The sequence below is a fragment of the Mangifera indica genome, chromosome 7, assembly GCF_011075055.1.
Source record: "Mangifera indica cultivar Alphonso chromosome 7, CATAS_Mindica_2.1, whole genome shotgun sequence".
Taxonomy (NCBI): Eukaryota; Viridiplantae; Streptophyta; class Magnoliopsida; order Sapindales; family Anacardiaceae; genus Mangifera; species Mangifera indica.
The window spans coordinates 8,936,004-8,961,319 of NC_058143.1; the positions used below are offsets into that span (position 1 = coordinate 8,936,004).

The 25,316-nt window shown below is 33.0% G+C and overlaps 1 protein-coding gene across 2 annotated transcripts; it reads right to left on the bottom strand.

Moving 5' to 3' along the window:
- Positions 1 to 1,514: 1,514 nt before the first annotated feature.
- LOC123220428 (small subunit processome component 20 homolog) lies at positions 1,515 to 25,036 on the bottom strand. Of its 2 annotated transcripts, none has more exons than XM_044642648.1 (31): positions 24,829 to 25,036; positions 24,604 to 24,729; positions 23,607 to 23,764; positions 22,747 to 22,791; positions 21,411 to 21,489; positions 21,213 to 21,286; positions 20,134 to 20,237; positions 18,531 to 18,713; positions 16,774 to 16,974; positions 16,435 to 16,651; positions 16,278 to 16,352; positions 15,852 to 16,186; positions 15,159 to 15,339; positions 14,781 to 15,039; positions 14,351 to 14,690; positions 13,984 to 14,164; positions 13,734 to 13,874; positions 13,383 to 13,644; positions 12,840 to 13,295; positions 12,087 to 12,544; positions 11,147 to 11,283; positions 10,879 to 11,060; positions 10,392 to 10,772; positions 10,117 to 10,242; positions 9,673 to 9,738; positions 7,769 to 9,579; positions 7,407 to 7,686; positions 5,287 to 5,520; positions 2,578 to 3,105; positions 2,298 to 2,430; positions 1,515 to 2,097 (listed from the first exon to the last, which is right to left on the bottom strand). In XM_044642648.1, the coding sequence occupies exons 1-31, from the start codon at positions 24,895 to 24,897 to the stop codon at positions 1,841 to 1,843; spliced, it is 8,079 nt and encodes a 2,692-aa protein (XP_044498583.1). In that variant the 5' UTR covers positions 24,898 to 25,036; the 3' UTR covers positions 1,515 to 1,840. The 2 variants fall into 2 exon arrangements, with proteins under 2 accessions (XP_044498583.1, XP_044498582.1); XM_044642647.1 differs by having other exon boundaries at positions 15,159 to 15,351.
- Between the last annotated feature and the right edge of the window lie 280 nt (positions 25,037 to 25,316).

Below are 25,316 nucleotides of genomic sequence, written 5' to 3' on the forward strand. Positions count from 1 at the left end.
ACTGTAATATTTTATTACTGACAAACCAAACAAGGAAATAAAAGATAGGCTACCAAGTTAATTTTCAATAACTTGAACTAAACGCCCCCTAATAGTTAACTCACAATCTCTATGGGATTTATTTCTATTATACTACTTGATGATTTATACTTGTAAGCAAGATGCATCAAAAGCCCATTAATCTTATTAAGGAGGCTCTTAAGACGTTCTATGCTTGGTCCGATCTAAGTGCAAATCTGACCAAAAGCCATATCTTTTCATAAAATTACATGATTAATGATGAATCAAGAGTTCGAGTTGATGTCTTTAATCAGGATACTTTTCGTAAATTTCTTACTTCCTGTTATTGTCATTTGTGAAATATTCTAGGTTAGAGACATCTTTTGTTATTTAAATTAGAATATTAGTTTGCCTCTATAAATGTTACTAAAGTTAATGTCTGAAAATGTATAAGAGAAAGAAGAAATAAACTAAAAGTTTGTTTGAAAAAATACCTGATAGAATAAGCTTGACATTAGATTTATAGACTTTAATTGCAACTGATGGATATTTATGCATTATAATACATTTTATTGATGTGAATTGACCATTATAAAAGAGAGCTCAATTTCTCTTTTATGCCACCTCCTCACTCTAATGACATTGAGTGAAAAGATTTATGCATTACTAATTAAATGGGGGATTGAAATCAAGTTGTTTTCCAAAGTAATTTTGTTGAGTTTTTAGAGAAATTAATAATAAGAAAAACACTTGTAGGTAATGGTAAATTTTTTAATCTTTAAATTTTGTGCTCATATTATTAATTTAGTTGTTTAAGATGATTTGAAATATGTTGATAAAAGTGTTCACAAAGTGAGGGAAAGCATAAAATATGCTAAAGGGACTCAAGTTAGAAAGCAAAAGTTCTTAGATTGTGTTAATTTATTGTCATTGAATGGGAAGAATGGTTTTAGACCAGATGTTCCAACTAGATAAAATTCTACAATGTTTTTTTATTATTGTCATGTCTTTTATCAACTTCTTTGCGTGATAATAATTACAAGAATTGTTCTTCACCAAATGAGTGGGATTAAAATGAAAAATTAAGCAAGTTTTTATTTTGTCTTTTATAATATTACGTGCTTGATTTCTGGTAGTAAATATCTAACTGTCAATCTTTGTTTCTCATTCTTGATTACATGAAACATATGACTAATGTCATGTCTGAAAGGTTTGAGAAAGTATTGTTATGAATTAGCATACTCTTTAACTACATCTATGATAATTGATCCTCGTTACACTTTAGTTTGTGGAATTGAGTTATAAGAAAATTTATGATCCTGGATCATTTCAGATTAATAAAGTTTAAAGAAAATGATTTTCTTTGTACAATGAATATACATCAAATCCTAGGATTTCTCCATTAGTTAGTGCATCATCTCTCGTGTGATTGCCCACAAAACCAAATTCAAAATTGATATTAAACTAAACACACAAACAATAAGTATAAAAGATGACATGTCATCATATAATTAGATAAAATTAAATAAAAATTAAAATAATGTTTAATCATATATTGATACATCATCTTTTATACTCAAATTGCACCTTTTATTTGTACACATAATGCCATTCGTTCAAATATAACATACCGCTGAGTTATTACACAATTTTGGGAAATGAAAATAAAACCTTATTTACATTGGGTTTAATTCCGCCTGATCTTTCCCTGTATAGTGCCCTAAAACTTGATTGATCTCACGTAAGTACTAGGAAACTTAATCGACAAAAGAGACTGACCAGTGAACAGCAATAAGACGTCCTCAAGAAAGACTTGGTGAACGTGGGGGTGCATCGATTTCTATCGCAGCCATCTTCCCATTTTCATTGCCATAATCTTTCTCTTCTTGTTGACACGATGCTTAGCTGATATCCTCAGTTTCCTCTTGGCATTTCGAGCTGGGTTGACAACAGCCATGACCTTTTCCTCTTGCTTCCTTTTATCCCTCTTTTGCTTCAGATTCTTTCTGATCTCATTATAAACTTGTATAAAATTCTGACTGCCTACTGTGTTTCGTATGCTATCACATACTTCGTGTGCAAATTGCTTCATATCATCTGGAAAGTGAATTTCAATCAATTTGTCAAATACTCTAAGATTACAAGAACTGAATATTGAATTCTATTTAGTAAACTATGACAAGAAATAATAAAATTTTTAGATAATAAGAATCAGCATATTGAAGAACGAGCAAATAAAGGAATGGTAATCAGCTTATACATCAAATTTTTAACTTCAATGAGACGACAAGAATTACCAGTGATAAGCTTTCCAGCAAATCCTTCACAAACTTTATACAATGAAGGCAGCATTTGGCACACATAAAGTTGACAGTGGCTTGGACCAATTTCTGATGAAATTAGTCTAAAACTATTGAAGACAATTTTCATCTGTGCACAAGAAGAAAATTTTATTAGCAGTAAGTACTTCAATCAAGACATGAAAACAAAAAGAAAAAAAAAAGAAATCAATTTGGAACAGGCTGAACATCTCTCTACCATACTCAACAAACTAACAAACTCAAATCAAAGACCAACCTGAATAGCCTCCTTCTGAAGAGCAATCTTTCCCAACTTTCTGAGCAAATTAGAGACAAGCAAAAATTGAAAATCCTTAGGCTGGTCTTGATTATTTTGTTCAGCTGTCTTGGAGATAATAGACAAAAATATTCCTTTTCCTTTTCTTGAATCAAGTAACTTGAAAGCTCTAAGAAACAGGCCTTGTTCATGCGCTCCAAGAGTGGCCCAGTCACTGTGAGGGTCCATGCACTCCTTTTGTTCTCTCAAAGAATGCATGGTACAAATTGCAGACACAAGATTTTGGGTAATCCAGTTGCCGACAGCCTCATCAAAGGTGAGTTGGGACTCCAGCTGGCAGCATAGAGAAACAGCTATCATAAAGAGTCTACTCGGCTTCATTAAGAATAAATTTTCTCTTCCTTTCTCTTCATGTTCTCTGCCAGATTCAGTTAAAGCACTAAAATACAAGGCTATGAGGCGATTTGATCTGTTTTGCAACCAAGTGTGTGGGTGCAGCATCAACTCACAAATTTCTTCCCAAATATTCTGAGAATCCCATAAAAGAGTTTAAATAAATAAGGGGGAAAAGAAAAATTATAGCAACAGAATACATATGCAGTCCAAAGTAGAACCATGTCATGCTATCAAGATGCAACAGGACTCAAAACTCAGCAACTAATAGCCTATAACCTGGGGTGACTAAAAATTGACAATCATCTGAGCAAAAATGACTTCAACAGCACAGTGGGGAAATTTCACAATTTATGCAAACTGATAGATCTCTCAAGGTTTATTCTAGAAGAAGTAAAGGGACACTTCAGCAACCAAAAGTGGAGAAAGGCAAAAAAGATTGAGGGAAATTCCCTAAGCAACATGGCAGCAGAGGGGAGGAAAAAGCTGGGTGACTTTGGCGAATAATTAGGGTACATTGAAGGTGGTTAGGGTAGAGAGTAATGTATTAGGAAATGTGTAATAGGAGAGGTTTTCTCTGGTAGCAGGAAAACTGGTATTCCTAGGTAGAGGGCTTAGTCTGAAAGTAGTAGCAGTGCCACAAACTTTCTTTGCTTCACAATATCAATAAAACTTTACTCATTCTCATAATCTCTTATGTCAGTGTGTTATATTTTGGAGATTGGATTGCGTTTGGCTGGTCCTGTAGGTAGAGATTCAGAGGAGTTATAGGAGGAATTCATCACAAACTAATCAGAATATTGAAATTTTCAACTCCAAGAGTATCATGTTACTAGGGATCCTAAAGATTCAAAATATCTCCAATATTGACATTATAAACTCCTAAGTAGTATTCAAAAAGTTTATGGTGTCTAACTGAATTCATAATACTTGCTGTCAAGCCTTATTATACTAGGATTATAAAACATAAATATTGAATTATATGGCACATGAATATACCAGACTCTTCATTACCATCTGATATGAACAAAGTCATGCATGTAAGTTATAGATAAATAAGAAATGTTATGTGCACTCATTTTTAAATATATGATTTAATACCCAAATAATGTGTCATCATGTGATTCAATATTATTTTATCTTTAAAAAAAATCACCCCATAACATGACACATTATCTGAATATCCAATTGACTACTTAAAAATGAATATACATAGTTTTATTATAAATTAATTATGGATTCATCCTTCATTTCCCATAATATATTCTAAATATAAGAAATCATAAGATCTGGTGACTCTAAGGTGATGTTTGGTTTATGGCAACAATGGATTACTTTGGTAATTTATTTTTATTACTTAGATTACTTTATTTGGTTGATAAATAATAAAATATTACGGTAATTTTTTATTACCAATGGTGATGTGGCGTGTAATATAAGAGGTAATCTGATTATCAACTTCACCTTAAGTAGTAAAAGATTACCAAGGTAATCTTAATTTTATTATAATTTTATCCTTATTTATTAATTTTTTAGGACAAAAATACTCTTATTTTTAATTAATATAACTACTAACATAAAAAATATTTTATAATAATTATACCCAAAGACATTTAAATAAAATAATTTCTTGATATTCATTTATTACCTCTAACTAAACACAATAATTATTTGTACCTATCAAATATAATAATAATTTATACGCAGTAATCTTCTAAGTAATTTATCTCCTTGGTAAACATTCATTATTAGTAATAAAATATTACGCAGACTAAGCGTACCCTAAAAGGACAAATAAAAACCTTATGATTTCCAATTCTTTAAACCCTAAGCCACCACAATATAAATCAAGCAAATTGCATAACTTAACAAGCATTCACACAAGTATACCAACCATAAACGAAGGGAAATATATTTGGTGATAGCCAGTTAACATGCTTAAGATAGTAGGGAATGAAGATGTTGATGCCAAAAGCTATAATCCAATGGTGGTTCTTCCATTATAATTGTCCCCCTTTGATGACTTACCAATTTTTCAACCAAAATCCCTAATAGACTGTATTTGCTAAACCCTAAAGATCCAGCATTACTATAATGGTAAGTTCTAATATTTACGATTTTTGTATGCCAAATCATTTTAATCATATTATTCTAGGAGCTAATGTCCGATATATGAAAGAAACAAGTGTTTCCATGACTGTACCATACCATCAATACTCCGTGCAATAATAGAATCAATATTCCAGGAAAAAAAAGCACTGAACACATAGCATAGAATTTATTCAATGTTTTTGAAAGGAACAAAGTAAGTAATACCTCAAAATCCCTGTTCAGGATAAAATTGGGGAACTGACATAGGATCTTCTCCAGTAGCAAAAGTGTATAGTATGCCTCTTTCCAGAAAGGGATGGTAGCCTCATCAGAAAGATCCAATAGCCCATCTCCAACTTTATTTATAGTTGACTGCAAAATGTTTCTCGTCACCGGCAATACAGTACTTATATGCCTTTGAAAGTCTCTCTTCATAACTTCAACTAGTAATCCCAAGACCTGTAAAGCACATTCTGAACCCATTGGAAAAGGAACATACTAAAACAACAGAAGTAAAGCCAACAAGCTGATAAATTATTTTGCAGTTCTGTGACAATATAAACTCTCCAAAACTTTGAAACATAATCAAATGAGATTTATGCTTAATGAAAACAAAGTTCAAAATTTTTTATACAAGATATGATCAAAATGTATAAAGTCTGACATCAACGGGACTAGCCATCTTAATCATAATTAAATTTGTCAATCATATATATTTCAAGAATACAAGATTTCAAAACATAAATGGCATTACAAGGTAACTCAAGCATGGTTACGCAATAATATAATCCATGGATACAACAAATTTAGTTTTCAAATTTCACTGACCAGAATCATTAGCCATAGCAATTTAGTTTATGCACGAAAACACACATCATCAACAGAGCCAGCAAGAACATAAGACCCAGAGACCTATCTCTCATGTAGACATATATTCTTTGGCTTAATTATATAAAAAAGGACATAAATATTACATAAAAAGGGACAAAGAATATAAAAAAAGGATATACTCTTTCGCTTACTTTACCAGAAAAAATTATATAAAAAAGGAAAAAAAAAAAAAGCAAAGAGAAGAGGCAAAAGAACATAAACTAAAACAGCATTCCAATCTCAATGAAAAAAGGAAATGGAAGAATCCTGAAACCTCTCTCATAGAAAATCATCATAATCCTCAATAGTTTCTTAAAATATTCTTTTATCCCTTTTCTAGCCATTGAACCCAAGAAACAGCCAATACACAGCATCTTCTCAAAACAAAAGATTTTTGTTCCACAGAAAGCAGAATAAGTCTCAACAGGAGGCGGAGAATTCCTTATATAGACACAATATTGTTAACCAGTCAGAATCATAGGGGTTTCTGTGTCTATAAATTCAAGCCTAGAGAAAGAAACAGAACAGGACTGGGCATTGCTTGCGGGCAAAGAACATTCCAAGATATAAAATACTGTTCACAGTTTGGTTCACCTAGGCAGTGTAATAAGTCTCTAATGCATTCCTCAAATACTCAACATGTAATCAACATTCACATAATCACCAGACATTATTCATACAAAGAATGATAAAGCTTTTTAATAACAGTTGATATGTACAGGAGATAGGTAGAATTTACAAGACGGCAAATCTGAAATAAAATGTTGTAGTATCAAGCAAGAACCAAAAAATAATGAGAATAATATTCACCATGTATTATTCATAGATGGCACAAAGTAGCTTTTAAGAAACAGTTAATATGTACAGGAGATAGGTAGAATTTTACAAGGTAGAGTATGTATAGATTCCATGCAAATCTGAAATATCTTATTGGTAGCAAGAACCAAAAAATTAATAAATAAATTGACAAAGAACTGGAAAATAAAAGACTACACAACAACCTAAGTGCAAATAATGCAGTCTCTAAACTTACATTTCCTCTTATCCTTGAGAGTTTTTTGATCTTTATTCTTAACAAGACAGTGAGACACGAGAAACCAAAATCATTGCTAATGAGATACCCTATCCCAATTGACATAGATTACCCAAACACTGAAGGAAGATTAATGGAGCACAAACCAATGGAAAAATGCCTTTGATTCACTGTAATTTGCAACTAAAATACACAGACGAAGATGAGAATATAATAACCATGCCTCAAGGAAGACCTGTCATTCACCAGGCTAAGAGGCCCAAACTAATAATAAATCCTCTGAAATGGCTGCATGTACATCCCACTTATGTTTGTGTGTGTATAAAAAATGAGGAGTGTGTCACCCCTTGAAATGGTTGCATGTACGTCATCATTACATGTTTGCGTGCGTGTGTGTGTTTAAAAAGAACAGATACCATTTATGATTATAAGAAACTTTTACCTGTGCACCAGCACTCCAGAGTTGCTGCTTCATGCCCAAATACCATGATAGACCATACTCCAAAATCGAATTAAGCAAATGTGGGTTAATACGTTCAATAAGAAGCTTTATGGCCACACCAGTCATGGCACGAACTTTATTATCGTGGTCATTAGCCAAACGAGCCACTAAATGGACAAACAATGTGTGAGATTGCTCATCCAATTTTGTTTGTGGAAATTTCTTTATAATAGCATGGAGCATTTCAAGCACAGCTTCTCTTCCACTTGAATGCTCGTAACTGCACTTAGAACCAAGCAAATTTAGAGCATATCAAAATATAAATAAAAATAATATTTGATCAAATACTATATGATACTTGCCTCAGATTTGCTAGCAGAAAATCTAAATGTTGTTGCAAACGTTTATCTGATAGATGATAATCAAGTAGGAACTGCAATGAAATCTGACTACATTTCTTCCGAATTGATTCAACTTGACTTGTTACCATCAGTTTTGCAACTCGAACTACAATATCATATATCTCATGAACGACTAGCTTGCGACTAACAATTGCCTTCAAAAGTGAAAGAGAAACATCAGAAGGATTCCTTTCAAGATCAATGAACACAGGAAACTGAATTAGCAGATGAAGTTGATCTGATGAAAGTGTAATTTTAGTGCTGCGCAGAAGCTTCGTTAACAAGCTTAGACACGACTGCATCAAAGGACTTCCAGAGTTTACCGAGCTTTGGGCAATATCCAGCAGAGTTTCCTTTATTTTATCAGCCTGAGATTCAAGAGATGGCAGGGGGAGGCTTACTAATGAAGTAAGGCATCTAAGAGATGCTGACAAAACATCTTCATACTTAGAACTCAAGCAATTTCCTAGCAGTGTCACAAAAGAATCTAGCATCGATAAATGTTTTTCATCATGCTTGCTCGATCTCAGATTCTTTAAACGCTTCAGCAAAAGTCCAAGAGCAAACACTGTAATTATATGGGAACATGTTGATTTAGTAACAATAACTCGGCCTGAAGAGATAGATTTCTCTTTTGCATCACTTTTATGGTTATTCATTACTGTACTGGCTGAACTTAAATGCAAATCAATTTCCTCTTTCATCCAGTCTTCAATTAGACCATATATAAAGACAAATAAGTCAGTCTGATCCACAGATGGATTGCACTCAATCCCAGCAGCAATGTGATTAAGCATACTTTCCAATTTTGATTTCCTTTTTGGAGTCAGATGCATCTGTAAATGAGTTGTTACAACAGAAAGAAGTTTCAAGGCATGAGTTCTAAATGTTATATTTTTGGCAATCAATTCCAGGGTCTCAAAAGATTTTTGCTTCTTAGTTTCTATCATTTTGGAAGCAATTTTTTCCACCTCTTTCTCTTCAGAAACATCTCCAAGAATATCATTCTCAACTGCAGCAAGGAGATCTTCCAAACAATAATCCAACTTCCCAACAATGGGATTTGAAAGATTCTTCAATAAAATAAAATTAAGTGTATATCCCAGTACATGCATCTCATACCCTCGCTTCAAAGTAGCTCGCAAGACCCCTAAGATAAATTTCAAGTATTCCAGCCCAAGCTCCTTCAAACAATCGGCCAAAGCCAATCTAGCACTATTACGGATGGAATCTGAACGACTCTTTAAAAAGTTTGAAATACGATGGATGATACTAGGAAGCTGTGAGTCCATAATGTCTCCTGGAAGCAACTTCAGTAGTTTCAGTGCAGCCCGACTGATGTCAACATTGACCTTCTCAGAATCAAAATTCAATAATTTTTGTACTTTTGGGAGCATGACTTCATGAAGCCATGTCTGTATCTCTGGGACCATCATTGAACCATGAAATTTGTCATCTACTGATGAAGAACTAGTACTAATGGTATTAGCACCTAAAGCATCCAAAGAGTATATGGCTTGTTCACCAGAACAAATTTGTGAGAAATGGAATCGGTCCAATATAGAGCAGAATAATCGCAGCAAAATCTTTTGCTTTTGTTGGTTTTTTTCCATCTCCTGAAAGCATCTAATCAACAACACAGAGTAGCACTTCCATTCCATAACAGCAGAAATTGAAGCAAGAGCTTCAGAGCATGCACTTCTAACATTTTCATCTTGTACATCAAACAACATACTAAAAAATAGTGGGACAAACACCTTATTCAAGAGGTCCTGGATTTCAATAGATGCATAGCAAGTTTCAGTGACCAGGAAATGGGAAACAATCTTTGAAAGTGGATGTACAAAGGGGAAAAGTATATTTACCTCTGGCATACTGTTTGCACTGACAACTTTCCTAAAACGTGTCAGTGCCCGCACTCTTCTATGTTTCTGTAAGAACAAAACGGTACATTAGACTCTAATAGGAGGAAATAAAAAAAAAAAGGATCTCACCTGAAATAAAAGACAAACAGAGAGAGAGGCAGGGAGAGAGAACAGATGAAACAGTGTTGATAAATGGCTGTGGCTAGCTAATACAAGTTATTTTCACTCAGGGAACAACCAAGAGGTAGATAAACCTCTCGTTTCATTACAAAATGTAATGGTCACCAACATATTTTCTGAATTGCAGAAATATTGGTAATTACAGACTGTCTTATGGAGGTACAGCTGTAATATTGCAACTAAATGCAAAAGTGAAATTTCAAAATTGAATCAGAATTTAAAATAAAGGTTGCAAGATAAAGAAGATAGAATAAAAAGAATCACCTGCAGGTGAATAATATTATTAAAAAAATCAACTTCAGTATCCCCTGAGCACAGATCTCTCAATGAACCTAGGTTTGACAATTGTGGAAGCTTTAATATCATTTGTCTCAGTAAGTCAATCCATTCCTGAAACCATACCCATCTTATCAGGAAAATGATAGCACACTAATTAGTTAACAACAATAGAACATTCTGAAGATTAAATCTTTACAGTTTTTGTGGAAACTAATTTTTTTTTCTTAATGGCGCCACATAATGAAGAGACGTTTTTATACCTTTTTAACTTTACTTCCACTCTTCATTGCTTCCCCTATATGCTTCAAAATAAACTTGTTCATTATACGCTGAATGGATGCAATAGTCCAGGAGCATTCAACTATTCTGGTCGACTCATGCCCATTACACTTTTCTCCATCAAGAATTAGAGAAGAAAAATCAACAAATAAGAGCAATATCCTCTGTGCACTTTTCCTTAGAATTAAATCTTCTGATGACATATCATACACACAATGTGACAATATTACTAATTCATAACCCACTTCTAAAGTATAAAATAAGCTAATGTCAATCTTATCATATGCAGCAACAATAGAATCATAATCAAGGCTGTTCATTTCCTCGGGAGAAGTTGCATTCAACTGACTGACAAGTTCTGCCTGTTTAAAATAAATATTAAAAAAATTAAGAGTAAGAAATTTTATAAATAAGGAATTTCCCCGGAGGTAATGGTTTAGAAAAGATAAATAGAAGATCAAGGATTACCACTGGGAGCACAGAAGGATCAGCTTTAGCAAGCTCAAGAAGAAGATGACAAATAGACAACCGCATTTCCAATTCAACAGAAACAAGTAGAGGAGAGACAGCATTAAGAATCCTTTTGGTGCTCCCAGTTCCTACTGCTGGTATGATGCTTTGAAGAACATCCAAAACAGTAACTGAGAAACCTGTGAGAGCAACAAGACCAATATTAGACTTCATTCTAAGTTTTATGATTTTCACATACGTTAGAAACAAAAGAGAATGTTTCTACCAGAATTTTTAACTCCTTTCACTAGGAAGGGTAGCAAGATATCCACAAATTTTATTGCCGTTGATGGATCTTTTATGTATTGGGATAACAATTTAAAAATTCTAGTCTCTGTCTCTCCAGAAGATTTAAGAAATTTCCTGGAACACCAAAAACATAAGCACATATATAATTAATGACAGCAGTTTAAACTCCACTCAGAATTTTCACTTTGAAGCAAACAACAGTTCATATAATTGCCAATACAAGTTCATTCTAAAAGTGCACAAGTCATGAAATTTTGAAAATAATAACACCAGCTAACCAACCAATCGTTAAGCCAACAGCAAGAGGTCAGTAATCATAAATAAAGCATCAAGCAGACTACACATCATGAAACAAATTTCCAAGAAAGAAAAACCAAAATAGTGAAGTGTGTTGAGGGAGAGAAAGGGGATGATGAATGTTTACAGGATGAAATTTGTTAGATACAAGTTAAAATCTTCCAAAATACTTTCTCAATATGAACCATCACAAACTTAATTCCGAGCATTAGGCTATTTAAATCTTGCATCCCAAAATTCAGAGACCATTGTGTTGGTATCAAACATCCCAAGAACACATAATATAACCAGAATTAAAATAAAAAATCTAGGGCTTTTATTGTTCTAAATCCCCAAAAACAAACAGAACCACCTCTAAGAACATGTAACAGAATCAAAATGGAAATTTTTTTATGACTTGTGTTGTTTAAATCCCCAGTAAATTAGAATAACCTTCCCTACAGTTCTAAAAAAGCTAAAATGGGCCCAGACAATTTATTTCTGAAACTGCAATAAAGAATCCTAAACATTGAGAATAAAACAAGCATGAAATCAACAATACAGTTTTAATCAATATATTCAGGTATAATACACAACATAGAGAAATATAAAACAAATTATTAAGGAAACAGAACTTTCACCTGTTGTTTGCACTCTGAAAACGATAATGCAAGCTGCAGATAAGTGTCTCAAGGTTTGGAAGCAGAAGCCTCTTTATACCACTATCCTCATCAGCTAACTCAATATCGAGATTCAGGAGATTCTCAATGAACATCAAAACACAAGATACAATGGCTTCAGAGGCAGTTGCAACACTTAGAATTGAAAAAATATCAGGAACCAGATTCTTTTCCCTATACAATAGCGATACAAGTTTGTGGCTTCTACTCATAGCCAAAAAACAAGAGAACAGTGAGCTGGGTTTCTCACTACTAGAACCCTCCTGCTTGAAAGCATCAACTAGAGATTTCACTGACTTAAAGAAAAGATCCCAGAACTCACAACCATAATTATGGTCATCATACTTATTGAGAACACTGGAAATGATTCTAAGGCACAGAGATCTTAGATCCTTCAACTGCTTCACAGCTGAGCTGGTCTGCACACAACAAAAATATATATATTCTATTCATTAAACGCAAGGACTCAATATATACTGCCGTGAATTTGAGAAACCTATAAATAAGAAAGATGCAAAAGAAAAACGTGAGATAAAATCAAATGAGAAACCCTCTTGACCATCAGCCTTAATTTTCAACAGTATATATGTATAGTTGATAATTATTTAAGACATTAAACTCAGCCAAAATAACAACTGTAGATGTAAAAGTGGTTCAATTCAAAATCAACTTGAACAGAAAGTACTCTGCAACTATAAGCTATATGAACATTACCAGGACATTGTTTCCTGATGGTTTGCCATGCTCATGTATAGTCAGGTCAGTGCTTGAATGATCTTTTATTAGAGAGGATCCACTACCCTTTGCAACATCAAGACTTGAAGTGCAGCTCACCAATATATGAACAACACATCCCATCAACAGATGAAGAAAAGGTATAACATGTGATTCATCAAAAACTCCAAAAACATCATCAATCACATGCAGAAAACCATGAATCTTCTTCCAGGACAAGGTTGCTAGGTTCTCCACAGTGAAATAATTTAAGAAATTCAGTTCATAAAAGTTATCCATAGTGTACTTCTCTGTGGTCCAGAATACATCATCATCAGCACCCTTTGGAATAATATGCAAGGACTTTATCAACAACAAGAAGAAAAGAGGAAGTTCATCAACATCTAATTGAGCAATGAAACCAAGCAGTGCCTTTCGGTGACATATACTAGCATGCTGACAAGAAAAAAGGACCAAAAAAAATAAGTAGAATACAATTTATTAAACAATAAATTTTGATTATGCAGACAGGTTAAGACTTACTTTTCGAGAAGCAAGCATCTTCAATTTTCTGATTTTTGGCACCAAGAGACGAATAACTAAGGGCACAAGATAAGTTCTGTGGGTGTCTTTTATCTGAACAGATTCTCTCGATAAACTCCATGTTGTAACTTCTTCTCTCATATTTTTTGAATTAATCAAGTTTTTAAGATGCTGATCATACGGAATCAAGAAACCATCTCTCCAAATCAAAAGGCAATCAAGAACCTTCAATTGTATTTCAGCATCATTTTCATCCAGAAGCCTATTTAACACAACAAAATGAAACAATTAACTAACACCATAACAAGATTAAACAATACAATAATAATCATCATCCAATTTTGTACCAACCTATTTTGTAGAACATCTTTCAGAAATTGACTTCTATAGAAGGACTTGGGATTTCGCATCAGTTTCAACAAATTCAACCATTCTTTCAGGACAACTTTCCACTCTTTACCTTTGCAAACATCTGGAATGAATGATCCCACACTGCAATTCACAGCTTTCATAAGATGGTGCCAATTAAGACTTTCACAAGTATCACAGTAAGTAAAAACAGGTATCTAACAAAACATAGGACATCTGTAAGATTAACCACCTTGCAAGATCATTGCTATCATAGCCCAGAAATTCTAACAACAGAGATAAAATTTGCCGCGACCGAGACTCAACTACAGAAGAAATTTTCTGTAGAGACTGGAGCAACAAGGACAATACTGTTGCGTGTGGAGTGCTATCAGATGCAGGATAAACAAACATATTAAAATGTTCAACCAGATCTGAAAATGAGACCAAGGTAAAAATTAGCCATCTGATTGAATAATAACATTGCCATATCGTTAAAAAGTATGTGAACTTAGCATAATCTACAACATTATTCTCTTATAAGAAAAATTAAGTACCCATCAAATGTTATTTAGTCCAGTGACCCTGAACTTAATAAGAACAATCAAGTTGCAACATACCACTAGGCTTCTTAGATGACTCAGAACTCATCCTGTCAAGTTGATTATGAGATCTTTGAAACATGCATTGGCATTGTTGAAGATAGTCAACAAAATTGTCCCAAACAAGTCCGACATGTTTGCTCAACAAAACTGCAAGGCACTCAGAAGCTGGATTCCAAAGATAGCTAAAACGATTATGGAGGATCCCAATTACTCCATTCAACAACAGAGGTATATACATTTCAGGAACTCTTCCAGCCGATAGAATCATCAGTATTCTAGATATCGATAGGATAATTTTCCTGCTAGTAGATATTGAAAGAGGAGTTGTCTCAATGGAGAGGAGGAGCTGAATAACCTGATGTATTTTCATCAAAATCAGCTTACAAGATTCTAATTCAAAAAATGGAACAAATAGAAGCATGGGAAGAATTTACACAACACATACATTACATCCATGACAGTCCACATTACTGGGAAGAGAAACCCCAGTTTCTATTTTCATTTTCTTCTCGGGGGGCTCATCGAAAGCTGAAACCTCATAAGTATAAGGTTCATAGTGGCATAAAATTCTAAGAGTTGCAACACGAATAGTCTTGTCTGATTGGCACAAATTATCAGCAAAGGTTTCAACTGCATCCACAGCTTTTTCCACTTTGAGCTCTGGGTGGTATTCTTTATGGCTGTTATCTTCTTGCAATGTAATCCTATCAATTTCATTTTTTAAATCATTTCAAGTACTAGCAACTAATCAACATGATTGATACTAAAAATACCAAGAATAAAGTTCATGACACATCAGACATTGACAGCTAGATCAGCCTACCCATGCACATAATCCAAATAATCAGCAGCAGCACTTAATACTTGTGAGGATGATTTGCATGCTTTCGCTATATGCAAAACTTTACTAGTTTCTTCAAGCCCAACTTTTTTCGCCCGATGCCATTCGCTATATGAAGTTAAAGCTGCACCGGCTAGGCTTTGCCAAATTTGTTTAGGGACGCCTGCAACAATTTCTGAAGAACACTGATAATGAATCAAGAGCATGCATAAAAGATGGTAACATCCTGCTTAAACGTGTGCCATTTCAAATAATTTCCAGAAATTATTTGCTCAAAAAGCTAGTTTTAAACATAGATATATATATATATATATATATATATATATATATATATAAATTCTTATTAACAATATACATATTGTTTCCTGAAAAAATAAATCTATCATACACATTCTGATGCAGAATGTGATTGGTGAAACAAAAAAAGAAAGAAAGAAAGAAAGAGAAAAAGAAATCAACAGAAATTATAAAGAGAAGATAACAATCAATGCAGTCAAACTAGAAAGCTCTTTCTGGGATTTTAAAAGATGGATTAGCTACCAGTTGTGTCATAATAATACAGAATATTTCCTATAACACGACCTTTGAGGAAGATAAATATAAAGAATGACATGATTTCCACCCACATACACAGCAAAAAACTACTATTTGTAATTAAAAGAGAAGATGTATTACCGCCATCACTCATTGTAAGAAGATCAAGTGCATCTATCAAATCCATAAGCAAAGATGAGCTTGTTTGAACATCCAAGATACAAGGATAGCACCTGATGGCTCCCCACATCAGAGCCAACTTGGTCTCATCAATTTGAATAGATGATAAATTACCACGAAGAATCATTATTAGGGAAGAGATTTTCTCTTGTAGAAAATTGCAAATTCTAGATAATATGTCCTCAGTTGTTCCATCTAACAAGTTGTATTGAGGGTTCATATGCAGTCTCTCAGAGAAGGATAATAACAGAAACATAACTTCTTCACTTGAAGTTTCTATCATATCATTCATTGCACTGTAATTCCAATAAGAAAAGTCAAAAAAGAATGTACAAACCAACAATAAAAGAAAACCAGGAAAAGAAAAAGGATTAAAGTCAATATTACCTTAAAATATGAACTCTGAATGTATACATTATGCAAGGTTCTTTCAATAGTAGCTCTCTGATAAATGTCAACAAACTGAAACCCAAGACCAAATATGTTACTGAGAAGCTCAAAAAAAGAATGACAACAAAAATAGGACTTCCATTTAAGAGATTACCTTGAATTACTCAACTTAAAAACAGGAGCCCACTGTGAAATACAGTCAGACATAGTGGACATATCATCAATTCTGTGTATCCCATCCAGAGTGCATAGCATGAGTTGCAGAACTTTATCAATGACTTCGGATAATTTGTCAACTTCCTTACCATCACCTGAAGGTAAGACAAATTTTCGAACAAGTATATCCACATGCTCAAGCACTGACTGGTAATCTGTTTGGCAAAAGTAAGTTTATATTTGCTCACATTATAGGTTAAAAAGACAAATGCACCATAAAAATAAATAAAAAAGTACAATAAAGATAGTTTAGCATCAAAACTAGTTTTTAACTCACCAGAAAACTTGCAACCCTTATCAATCTGAATGATAGCAATAAGCAGCGACAATAGGTTACTTAGGTGCAACAAGCATCCATTAGCTAAACAGGCAGTTATTTCCTGATATAAGCACTCGCTCATCAAATTTAATTCCTTGGGTTCAAAATTGTCACCTATTCTCTGAAAAGCTGAGATCACAACTTCGACAACAATCGAACCTAAGATAAATGGAAAAAGACAGTTGCTATCATATTCCAATAACACATCCCAGGAGGAAGATCAACCCCTCTGGAGAATTGTATATATTAAAGCTTAATGCAACTCCTCACAGATTATGGATGAAAAACTAAATTGAAATAATTCTAACCATAACAATTTAACTTGAACAAAATAAATCCTATGAAATAGAATATTTTATAAATTTAAATTAAATTGTACCACATCAGCAGGTCCTTAAAAAATAAAATTTGAAACACAGATAGGCATTGGGTATATCAAGGTAGGACCATGGATGAAGATTGCAGAATACTCATAGATTACATAAAATATACACTTAACAGTAAGCCATAAAGACGTGAGAAGTGGATCATGTAGGTAGGCCTTCATCTATTTCAACTTGGAACACAAGAACACAAATTTGTAAGACCTTGTTTAATCTCGCTGATCATGATTCATACTTATATGCAAACAAAATGTAAAGTCAAGAGCCGTTTACCCTTCTGAGGTTGGCAATGCAGTTTCCTTTCTCTCATTCCTTAAGACAAAATACAAAATCTAGGTAATCTGAATCTTATTTCCCCCTTCCAAGAGGGTTAATACTTAATCAATCCCATGGTCCCCAGCATCCGAACCATCTCCTCCATCAGAGACTATATTTGTGCTCTAAAGTGAACTAAGCAAAGCATGCATGTAGCAAGCATAAATGCCATTAAAATTGTTTAGGTTGGTTCTAATGCCTACCTTGGGTACATAAAATGATGTCATATTCCACACGGCCTTTCTGTTCCATGGCTGATATTATGTTTTAACTACTTGTACATCTGGAAGCATTTACATTTGCTTTTCCCAAGTTTTTCCCCAATTTTTACAATTGATAGTTCCTGGTATCTTGTTAATAGTTTGATTAGGGCTTCTTGAAACTAGGGAAAGTCTCATTAAGATTCTGGTCCTCTAGACATGAACCAAGATAACCTCAATTTAAAATATTTTGAATTTATTAGATTCCAGGTCCTGTTTGTGGAACTCTTGCAATTAATTGATTAGAATGTACTGAAAAATCTTCTAGCAATTATGCTCTTGCCAAATTATTAGCAATATAATCACTGGTATGATGTTTGTTGAACATTTATCAGTTTATAACATAAAAACACCAAATTCAATTTCACTCCCTCCATCTAATTTTCTGTCTAAATTGTTTTAAAAAAAAAGTTTCTATTTCATTTGAAATAACCCCACACCATTACTTCTGTTACAAAATACCCCATACAAAATCAGTGTGTGATTCACGGCAAGCAAATGTCTTCCAAACTAAATAAGTTCAATACATGCACAAATATATAAAGTACTAGAGATATATGTAAATATATAGAGTAAGCCGTAGAGAAAATTTATTATCAATAAATATAAAACAGAAAATTCAGTCTTTTGAAAACAATAACAAAAAAGATTCTTTTCACATTAATGCACCAGTCTAAGAAATAATTTCCATATTAATAGTTTAATGATCTTAATTTATAGTGTTCGAATAAAGCATCATCTTAGGGAAAGTGCTTGCCTTGGTTTAACTTATCACCAACAGAAAGTACTGAATTGCTCAGTAATAGCCTCAAAACGTGCTCTGCTTCTGAATGGAATCTTGATGCTGTTCCTCTCATAACATGATAAAGTAAACCACTGACTCCAGATTTTCTTTCAGGTGATGGTTTCTTCACAACCTCAAACATGATCTTTCTAATACCTGTGACAGTTTAGTTATGAAAAAAAGTAAACATATTCATCATTTGGTAACAGAAATCCAGTTCAACATTGCACAACATAACAACTCCTACAACAAATTGCTATTTACATGTGTCATATATTAGTCAATGATAATCATATATAAATTATCCCTATTTAATTCTATATATAATAATGGTTTTTCTACCAATCAAAACTTGTCTGGTAGTATTCATTTGCTACTGAGCAATAAGGACTAAACAAGGACCACAATACACATATACAAATAATTAGAGGAGATTCAATTATCAATAAAACACAAAGGTTCTGCAACATAAACCTAGTTGCCAAAACATGTGAATCCATATAAGCTCACATCATTTCAACAAAATCTAAATCAACTAAGACACTCCTATCAAGCCTGAAACTTTTCCCTCTTTTATGGTTGAATTAATAAGACTATACCAAATAGCTGTATTACACCACAAAATCGTAGTAGTCAAATACTATAGGCATCTACACTAACCTTACCCAATTTATAATGTCACATGGACATGAGCAATTGAAAAGACTTTGGCTTGAATTGCATTGCACACAGTGCTGCATTTCAATTAACCAATAAATGACTAGTTGAAAAAATAGACTATGGATCAGTAGAAGCATACTCAACGCCACTCTTAGGAACAGGCAGATACCACATATAGAAATTTGACATGAAACAAGAAATTATTTTTCTCCCAAAACTTAACCTTATTTTCTTCTCTAACAAAACAGAGAATGTATCAAAAAAATTCTTACACAGTAGGCTGTAAGAATACAATTAAAATAAACTAAGACATTACCAAGAGTTTGGTGAGTTTTGAACAATAAATAAGAGAAGGAAGAGAATATTAGTAGTCTCCATTTCACACATAACATAGAAAGGGCAGGAGAGGCTCATCAAAAGGAAGTAAAATTGAATAATCATATAAACAAGAAAAAAAAAATCAACAGAGGGAAAAACTCCCAAAATCATTGAAAAATCTCCCCAGGAAGAATTTCAATAACATCTACCACTGAACAACCATGGAAAATTATTGCCAAACACTAATCTCAGATCAGGTTTGTACTTGATTATCAGGAAATAAAATTAACTCATAGCTATTAATCAATAAGACAATGAATACACAAGTAAATCGTAAATAGAACTGATAAGAATAACATTTACTTAATCAAAACCTAAATGCTCATATGACCCAATAAACAATTATTTATTTACCCCCATGTAATAAATTGCTCTTATTTTTTACCATCTAGTTGATTCTATTAATATTTTGGGGTAAATTTTATCACTAATAAGCTCAGTTCTCATAAATAACATCCACAATGTGTATATGTCTGCATATATATGATTAATAACTGAAGAGAGTATAAAAGGTGGAAATTGTACAGCATATTGGTACCTGGTTTTAGCTGCTGACGGTCCTTTCTCAGCAAGAATGATGTAGCTTCTGCCATAAATTCTTGGACATAATCCTTCGGGTAATATCTTAATTTTACAGTAATCCTTCAGGAAAAGAAAAAATGAGAGTACAAAAAAATTGTTTGAAAATCAGACTAAGTGAAACTTTATAGAACTTGATAAAAGTCTAAATGATTTTTTGTTTTACTAAAATCATATATACCATAACTAAGGGGACAACAACCCTAGAAGAACCACAGTGTAGCGAATCTAGTAATTCCTAAAATAACTTTTAACATAATATCAAACATTAAAAAAAAAACAAAATCCAACATCATAGCCATTTACTAGTTTCTAAAAAGCTCCCAACTGACGTCCTCATCTTCTATCAACCAAAAAGGCTTCGGCACTATAAAATAATTGCACCTCTTATATGATTCAATATTGTCTGCTAGTATTACCTGTCAGTCAGCTTTCAAAAATTCCAATCTTGATGATATGGTTCAGTTCTGTAGTCCCAATAGCATTTATTTATGAAACTATTAATTTATAATAACATAACATGGTCACTAAGCATCTATTCCAATGGTTTGGTCTTATAACAAATTCAATGCTGATCAAGAATGCTTTCCATCCACACAATTCGCCGTCCAAGATACTAATCTTCTTTGAATCAATGACCATCTTCCATCTAACAACTGGTATTATGGTTGCATGTTACACATTAAAAAAAAAAAGAGAAGCAACATGCACTTAGGGTTATTTGGAAAGAAAGAAAACAAATAACCTTTTCAGTCAAAAAAGGAGACTAGAGGACAAAGCTGAGTTTAAGGCTTCTATATAACTTCTGTGCTAGCTGAATCTCAACGTGTTCCTTTTTTGTTTACATTTAACAAGTGGGAAGAGGAACTGATGGTATCCATCCATAACCATTATTTTCAGCTATGTTAATCTGATCTGTATATACCCACAAGGCAACTAAAAGAGGTACTTTACATCAAACATTTGCCTTACCAACTAAATGTCCACAAGTAACTATGTGTTGCAAATCAAATCACCAACTAATAAAACAGAACTTACTTAAGCACACTTGTAATGTCTTGAATGAGATATTTCTGCAAATACATCATAATATAAAACCAAGATGTAAAAATCTGCAAAACAAAAGACCATGATTTTGATGTTATCAGTATTCAACAAGATGTATTAAACAAAAAATACAAATAGAAAAATTTAACACTAACAAACAAAGATTTTCAAGAAAACCATAGCATTAACCTGCTCAACAATATCTGGCTCTCTATCAGCACCACTTTCAAGAAGAGAAACGAAAGAATCAACAATCCTCGGCAAAAACCTGCTAAGGAAATGAAATAAGTTAAAACACAAAACTAATAAACAAGCCAAATATCTGTTAGGTGTATTTCAAAATTATGGGCCTTCATATCGCCAACTCATGCAAGCAATGGCTGTCTTCTATATACGATCAATTACTTGCTTGTTTTTAGCTATTCTTTTATTCCCCCATCCACCTTTCCTTCGTCTATCAACTTGATACAAATTGTCTAAAGGATCTATTCTATTGCAACAAGGTCTCAATATCCCTATCTGAAGAAAAAACATTACAATCTGGATTATATTAACACGCATGGCTTAAGCGGAAAAGGGAAAGGGAAACTAAGATAGTTTAACACAAACCTCATCCTATCTAAAAGCACATCATTCTAAAACTATACACCATTTAAAGAAAAGAGTGAGAGTAACTTTAAAGTCACTAAGTTTGACGACATTACATAAAATTGCCCCAATGATTATTATCCTGCAAGAAAATAGCTAATATGTACGATCACTCCCTGCCATCAAGTGGTAAGATCCCACAGATGGAAAACAGTGGGATTTCAAATTCCCAAATTCACCTAGTCAGCATCGACAGAGCCCTAATGTTCTCATTTCTCCAACATTACCAATATATTCACAATATAGTAATGCCTGCCCCAATCTATATCAAACTTAACCCAATTTTTTTGGTCAGGAATAAAGAGATTTGTATTTATGCGGTAATATGTTATAATTATGGACCAAATGTTCTCAACAACCACGTACAAAAATTTTTGGGAGAAAAACTAAACAAATCTGTCCGCATTATCTATGCATATTCATTCACCATAGACAAAACTAAGCCATATTCACCTCAATAGAACCATCATCACAACACCTTCTGACAATAGACATTCTCTTACAGGTTGAATGCAATTCATAAATCTAGCTTTGATGGCCTCATGAACCATTAGGACTTCACATTTTAATTATAACATCCTAATACAAAACCTAGTTATTTCATCATTATCAACTAAAACATATATAGACACATCAAATGTATCTGTGAAGTATTTCACAAATTTCCCCAGAAACACAAATGGATGCTTATATGAAAGGGCAAAATTTACCGCAAGGTAAAGATTCAGATAAAACATGAAATACTGAACCCATGTGAACATTGTGAATTACCAAAAGGCAGCAGAGCTAACAAATAAAGAACAGAGAGGTATGGAAAATGCAAAATAATGCTTGTCCCCATCAAGGTGAATCAAGTCAAACAAAGATAAGAACTTACGGTAAAAAATCCTCAAGGAGATCTCTTGATAAAATTGCAATCAACCTGCAGCATAAATATATATTTTTTAATCACAGATTGTAACTTGTGTAAAAGGAAAATAGAATTAATATAACAGAAAGGAAAAAATGAAAATGTCATAAACCAGAGCTTCATTGTCTATTTATGTCACAAAAGTTATATTTAGCAGAACAGTCTATAGCTGGTCATAGTCCCCCTTCATAACAAATCATCCTAAGTCTCTTGCCACCCAAACACTTTGCCAGTCAGTGAATTTGCTATCTTTGGACCACAGAAGGAGCTTCAACAGATACAACTTTTTTATTTAATAGCTGCTTCAACTTCTGTTATGGTCCACCACTGTTTTCTCTCATTCTTTTCCTGGCATGGAAGTTTTTCACCTCTTTATCTTTTAAGACACATTTTAAGTGAAAATTTCACTACCTCAATATTATTTTTCATACAAAATAAACTGGAGAAAGCACTGACAGAAGAGAAATTATACTTTCAGGAAACATACCACAACTATTTAAAGCCGAGATCATGTACTAGAGATGTCAGAGATGCTAATTGTATTACAGAGATCTTTTGTAATGTGAACATAAGTTCATTGGGTTCATTGTAGTAATATTTCATTATTTGAATCACGTGAATTAGGAATGTCTCAAATGTCTATTAATATATAAAAATAAGGTATGGCAAGTTCTAAGGTATCAAGTCAACTCCTCCATTTCTTCTTTTACACTACTTCATTAAATCTACTACTTTATGATCCTACTTATAACTAGTGCCAAAAATACAACTAAATAGAATCTATGTAATAGATCAAAACCTGATAGTCTAAGAATCATAATTCATACCCCAAAATAGGCTCAAGTGATAGTCTTGCTCTCATTTGTAATCTACCAAGAAGTTTGGAGAATATCAGTTCCTTGTGGTACAATACTGAGGGAAGCTTATCTACAAAAGGAACTATTTCCACATATAATGAAATGAAGTCCTCTGCAGTATTTAATTCCTGCATCAAGAAGATGAGATGACAAAATTAAAGAAAAATTTGAAGAAAGAAGCAAATAATCAGAACATAAAAAATTTATGGATTCTAGAGCAATTAATTGAATATTTTTACTGTCCAACAAGATTAAATGAGAAGTCCAAATTACTACACAACATAAACAATCATTTTAAGTAATTAAGTTGATATCAATTTTCCAAAATTAAAAAAAATAATAATAAATCACTTGATAAGTGAAGCTACAAAACATGTAGCACAATGTACATTGAAATATATACCCCCCCAAATCACATACAACATTCTTAAATTCAAGAGATGCAGAAACAATAGCACACAATGTGACCTTGAATCTTTTTTCCTCTCAAAATTATTTTAAAAGCATTCCAGAATGATTTACTATTTCCTTCCAAATACCCAGTTTCTGTTGGTCATCTACCCAACATTCTTCATAACAGGACACTGAACAAAAGTTCATAGATTTCTACTGATAATTATAAAAAGCTAATATGAAGGAAAGAAGAACGTGATATCAGCTTCTCAGAAGCACATAATCTCCTCAAACATTATGGGAGTGTTCACTTTCGTATCCATCTTAATTTTTTCCGCTCACTTACCATTCCCCCTTTTTGAAAACACAAAACAGTGAAGAAGAAATTCAAGTTTGAGCCCAAAAGAATGAAATACATAAAAATACAGCCTTAATTAGATGATTAAAAAATACATTCTCGACATTACAATAAAGAATACCACCTCAACATATAAATTTCGACATTACAATAAAGAATACCACCTCAACATATGAATTTCAAAGAAAAAGTTAATAAGTTTTAATGATGGCCTACCCTCCATTCGTAGAGACAATCACGGAAAAAGGAGCCACCTTCTTCAGAAGGCGCAGTTTTAACTTTATCAAGGCTTCGGAAAACATTGATATCGATGTCATCTAACCGTTGTGAGACACTTTTGAACTATTAAGTTACACAAATACCAAAATTATAACCGAGCGAAAAAACTTGTTATTTTATCAAGAACGAAGAATTTAGGGTTCAGAGAGAGAGAGCGCTTACGACAAAGCGGCGGCGGCCAGAATTCTTGTTGAGAGACTTAACGGCCAGCGCTTGTGACGGCGTCGCCATTAGAGAATCGGAGGTGAATCGGAGGTTTCCTTATTATGTTGTTTAAATAAAGATGAATTGCAACTGAGAGAATAGCAGAGAGAACCAGGGTATATGACTTTGAAAAACCTCGCTAAAACCCTGACCCTGCTTCGTCTTGTTCAAGGCAAGCGACCTAAATAACAACCAAATAACGATATTTATATCTTAATGGAAATTGAAAAGTGAGAAGACTATAATGTCCTTTCATAAGATTTTTTTTAATATAATATTATTTCCTAGATTAGGGTGAGACTGTCATTTCAAAATGATTTAATTAAATATGATGCCAAGATTATGGGTTGATTACACAAATATTATCTATTAAAATAGTGTTATATGCAGAAATTTTATACATAATTTTTATACATAAATAATATTATGTCATCATATAATTAGAT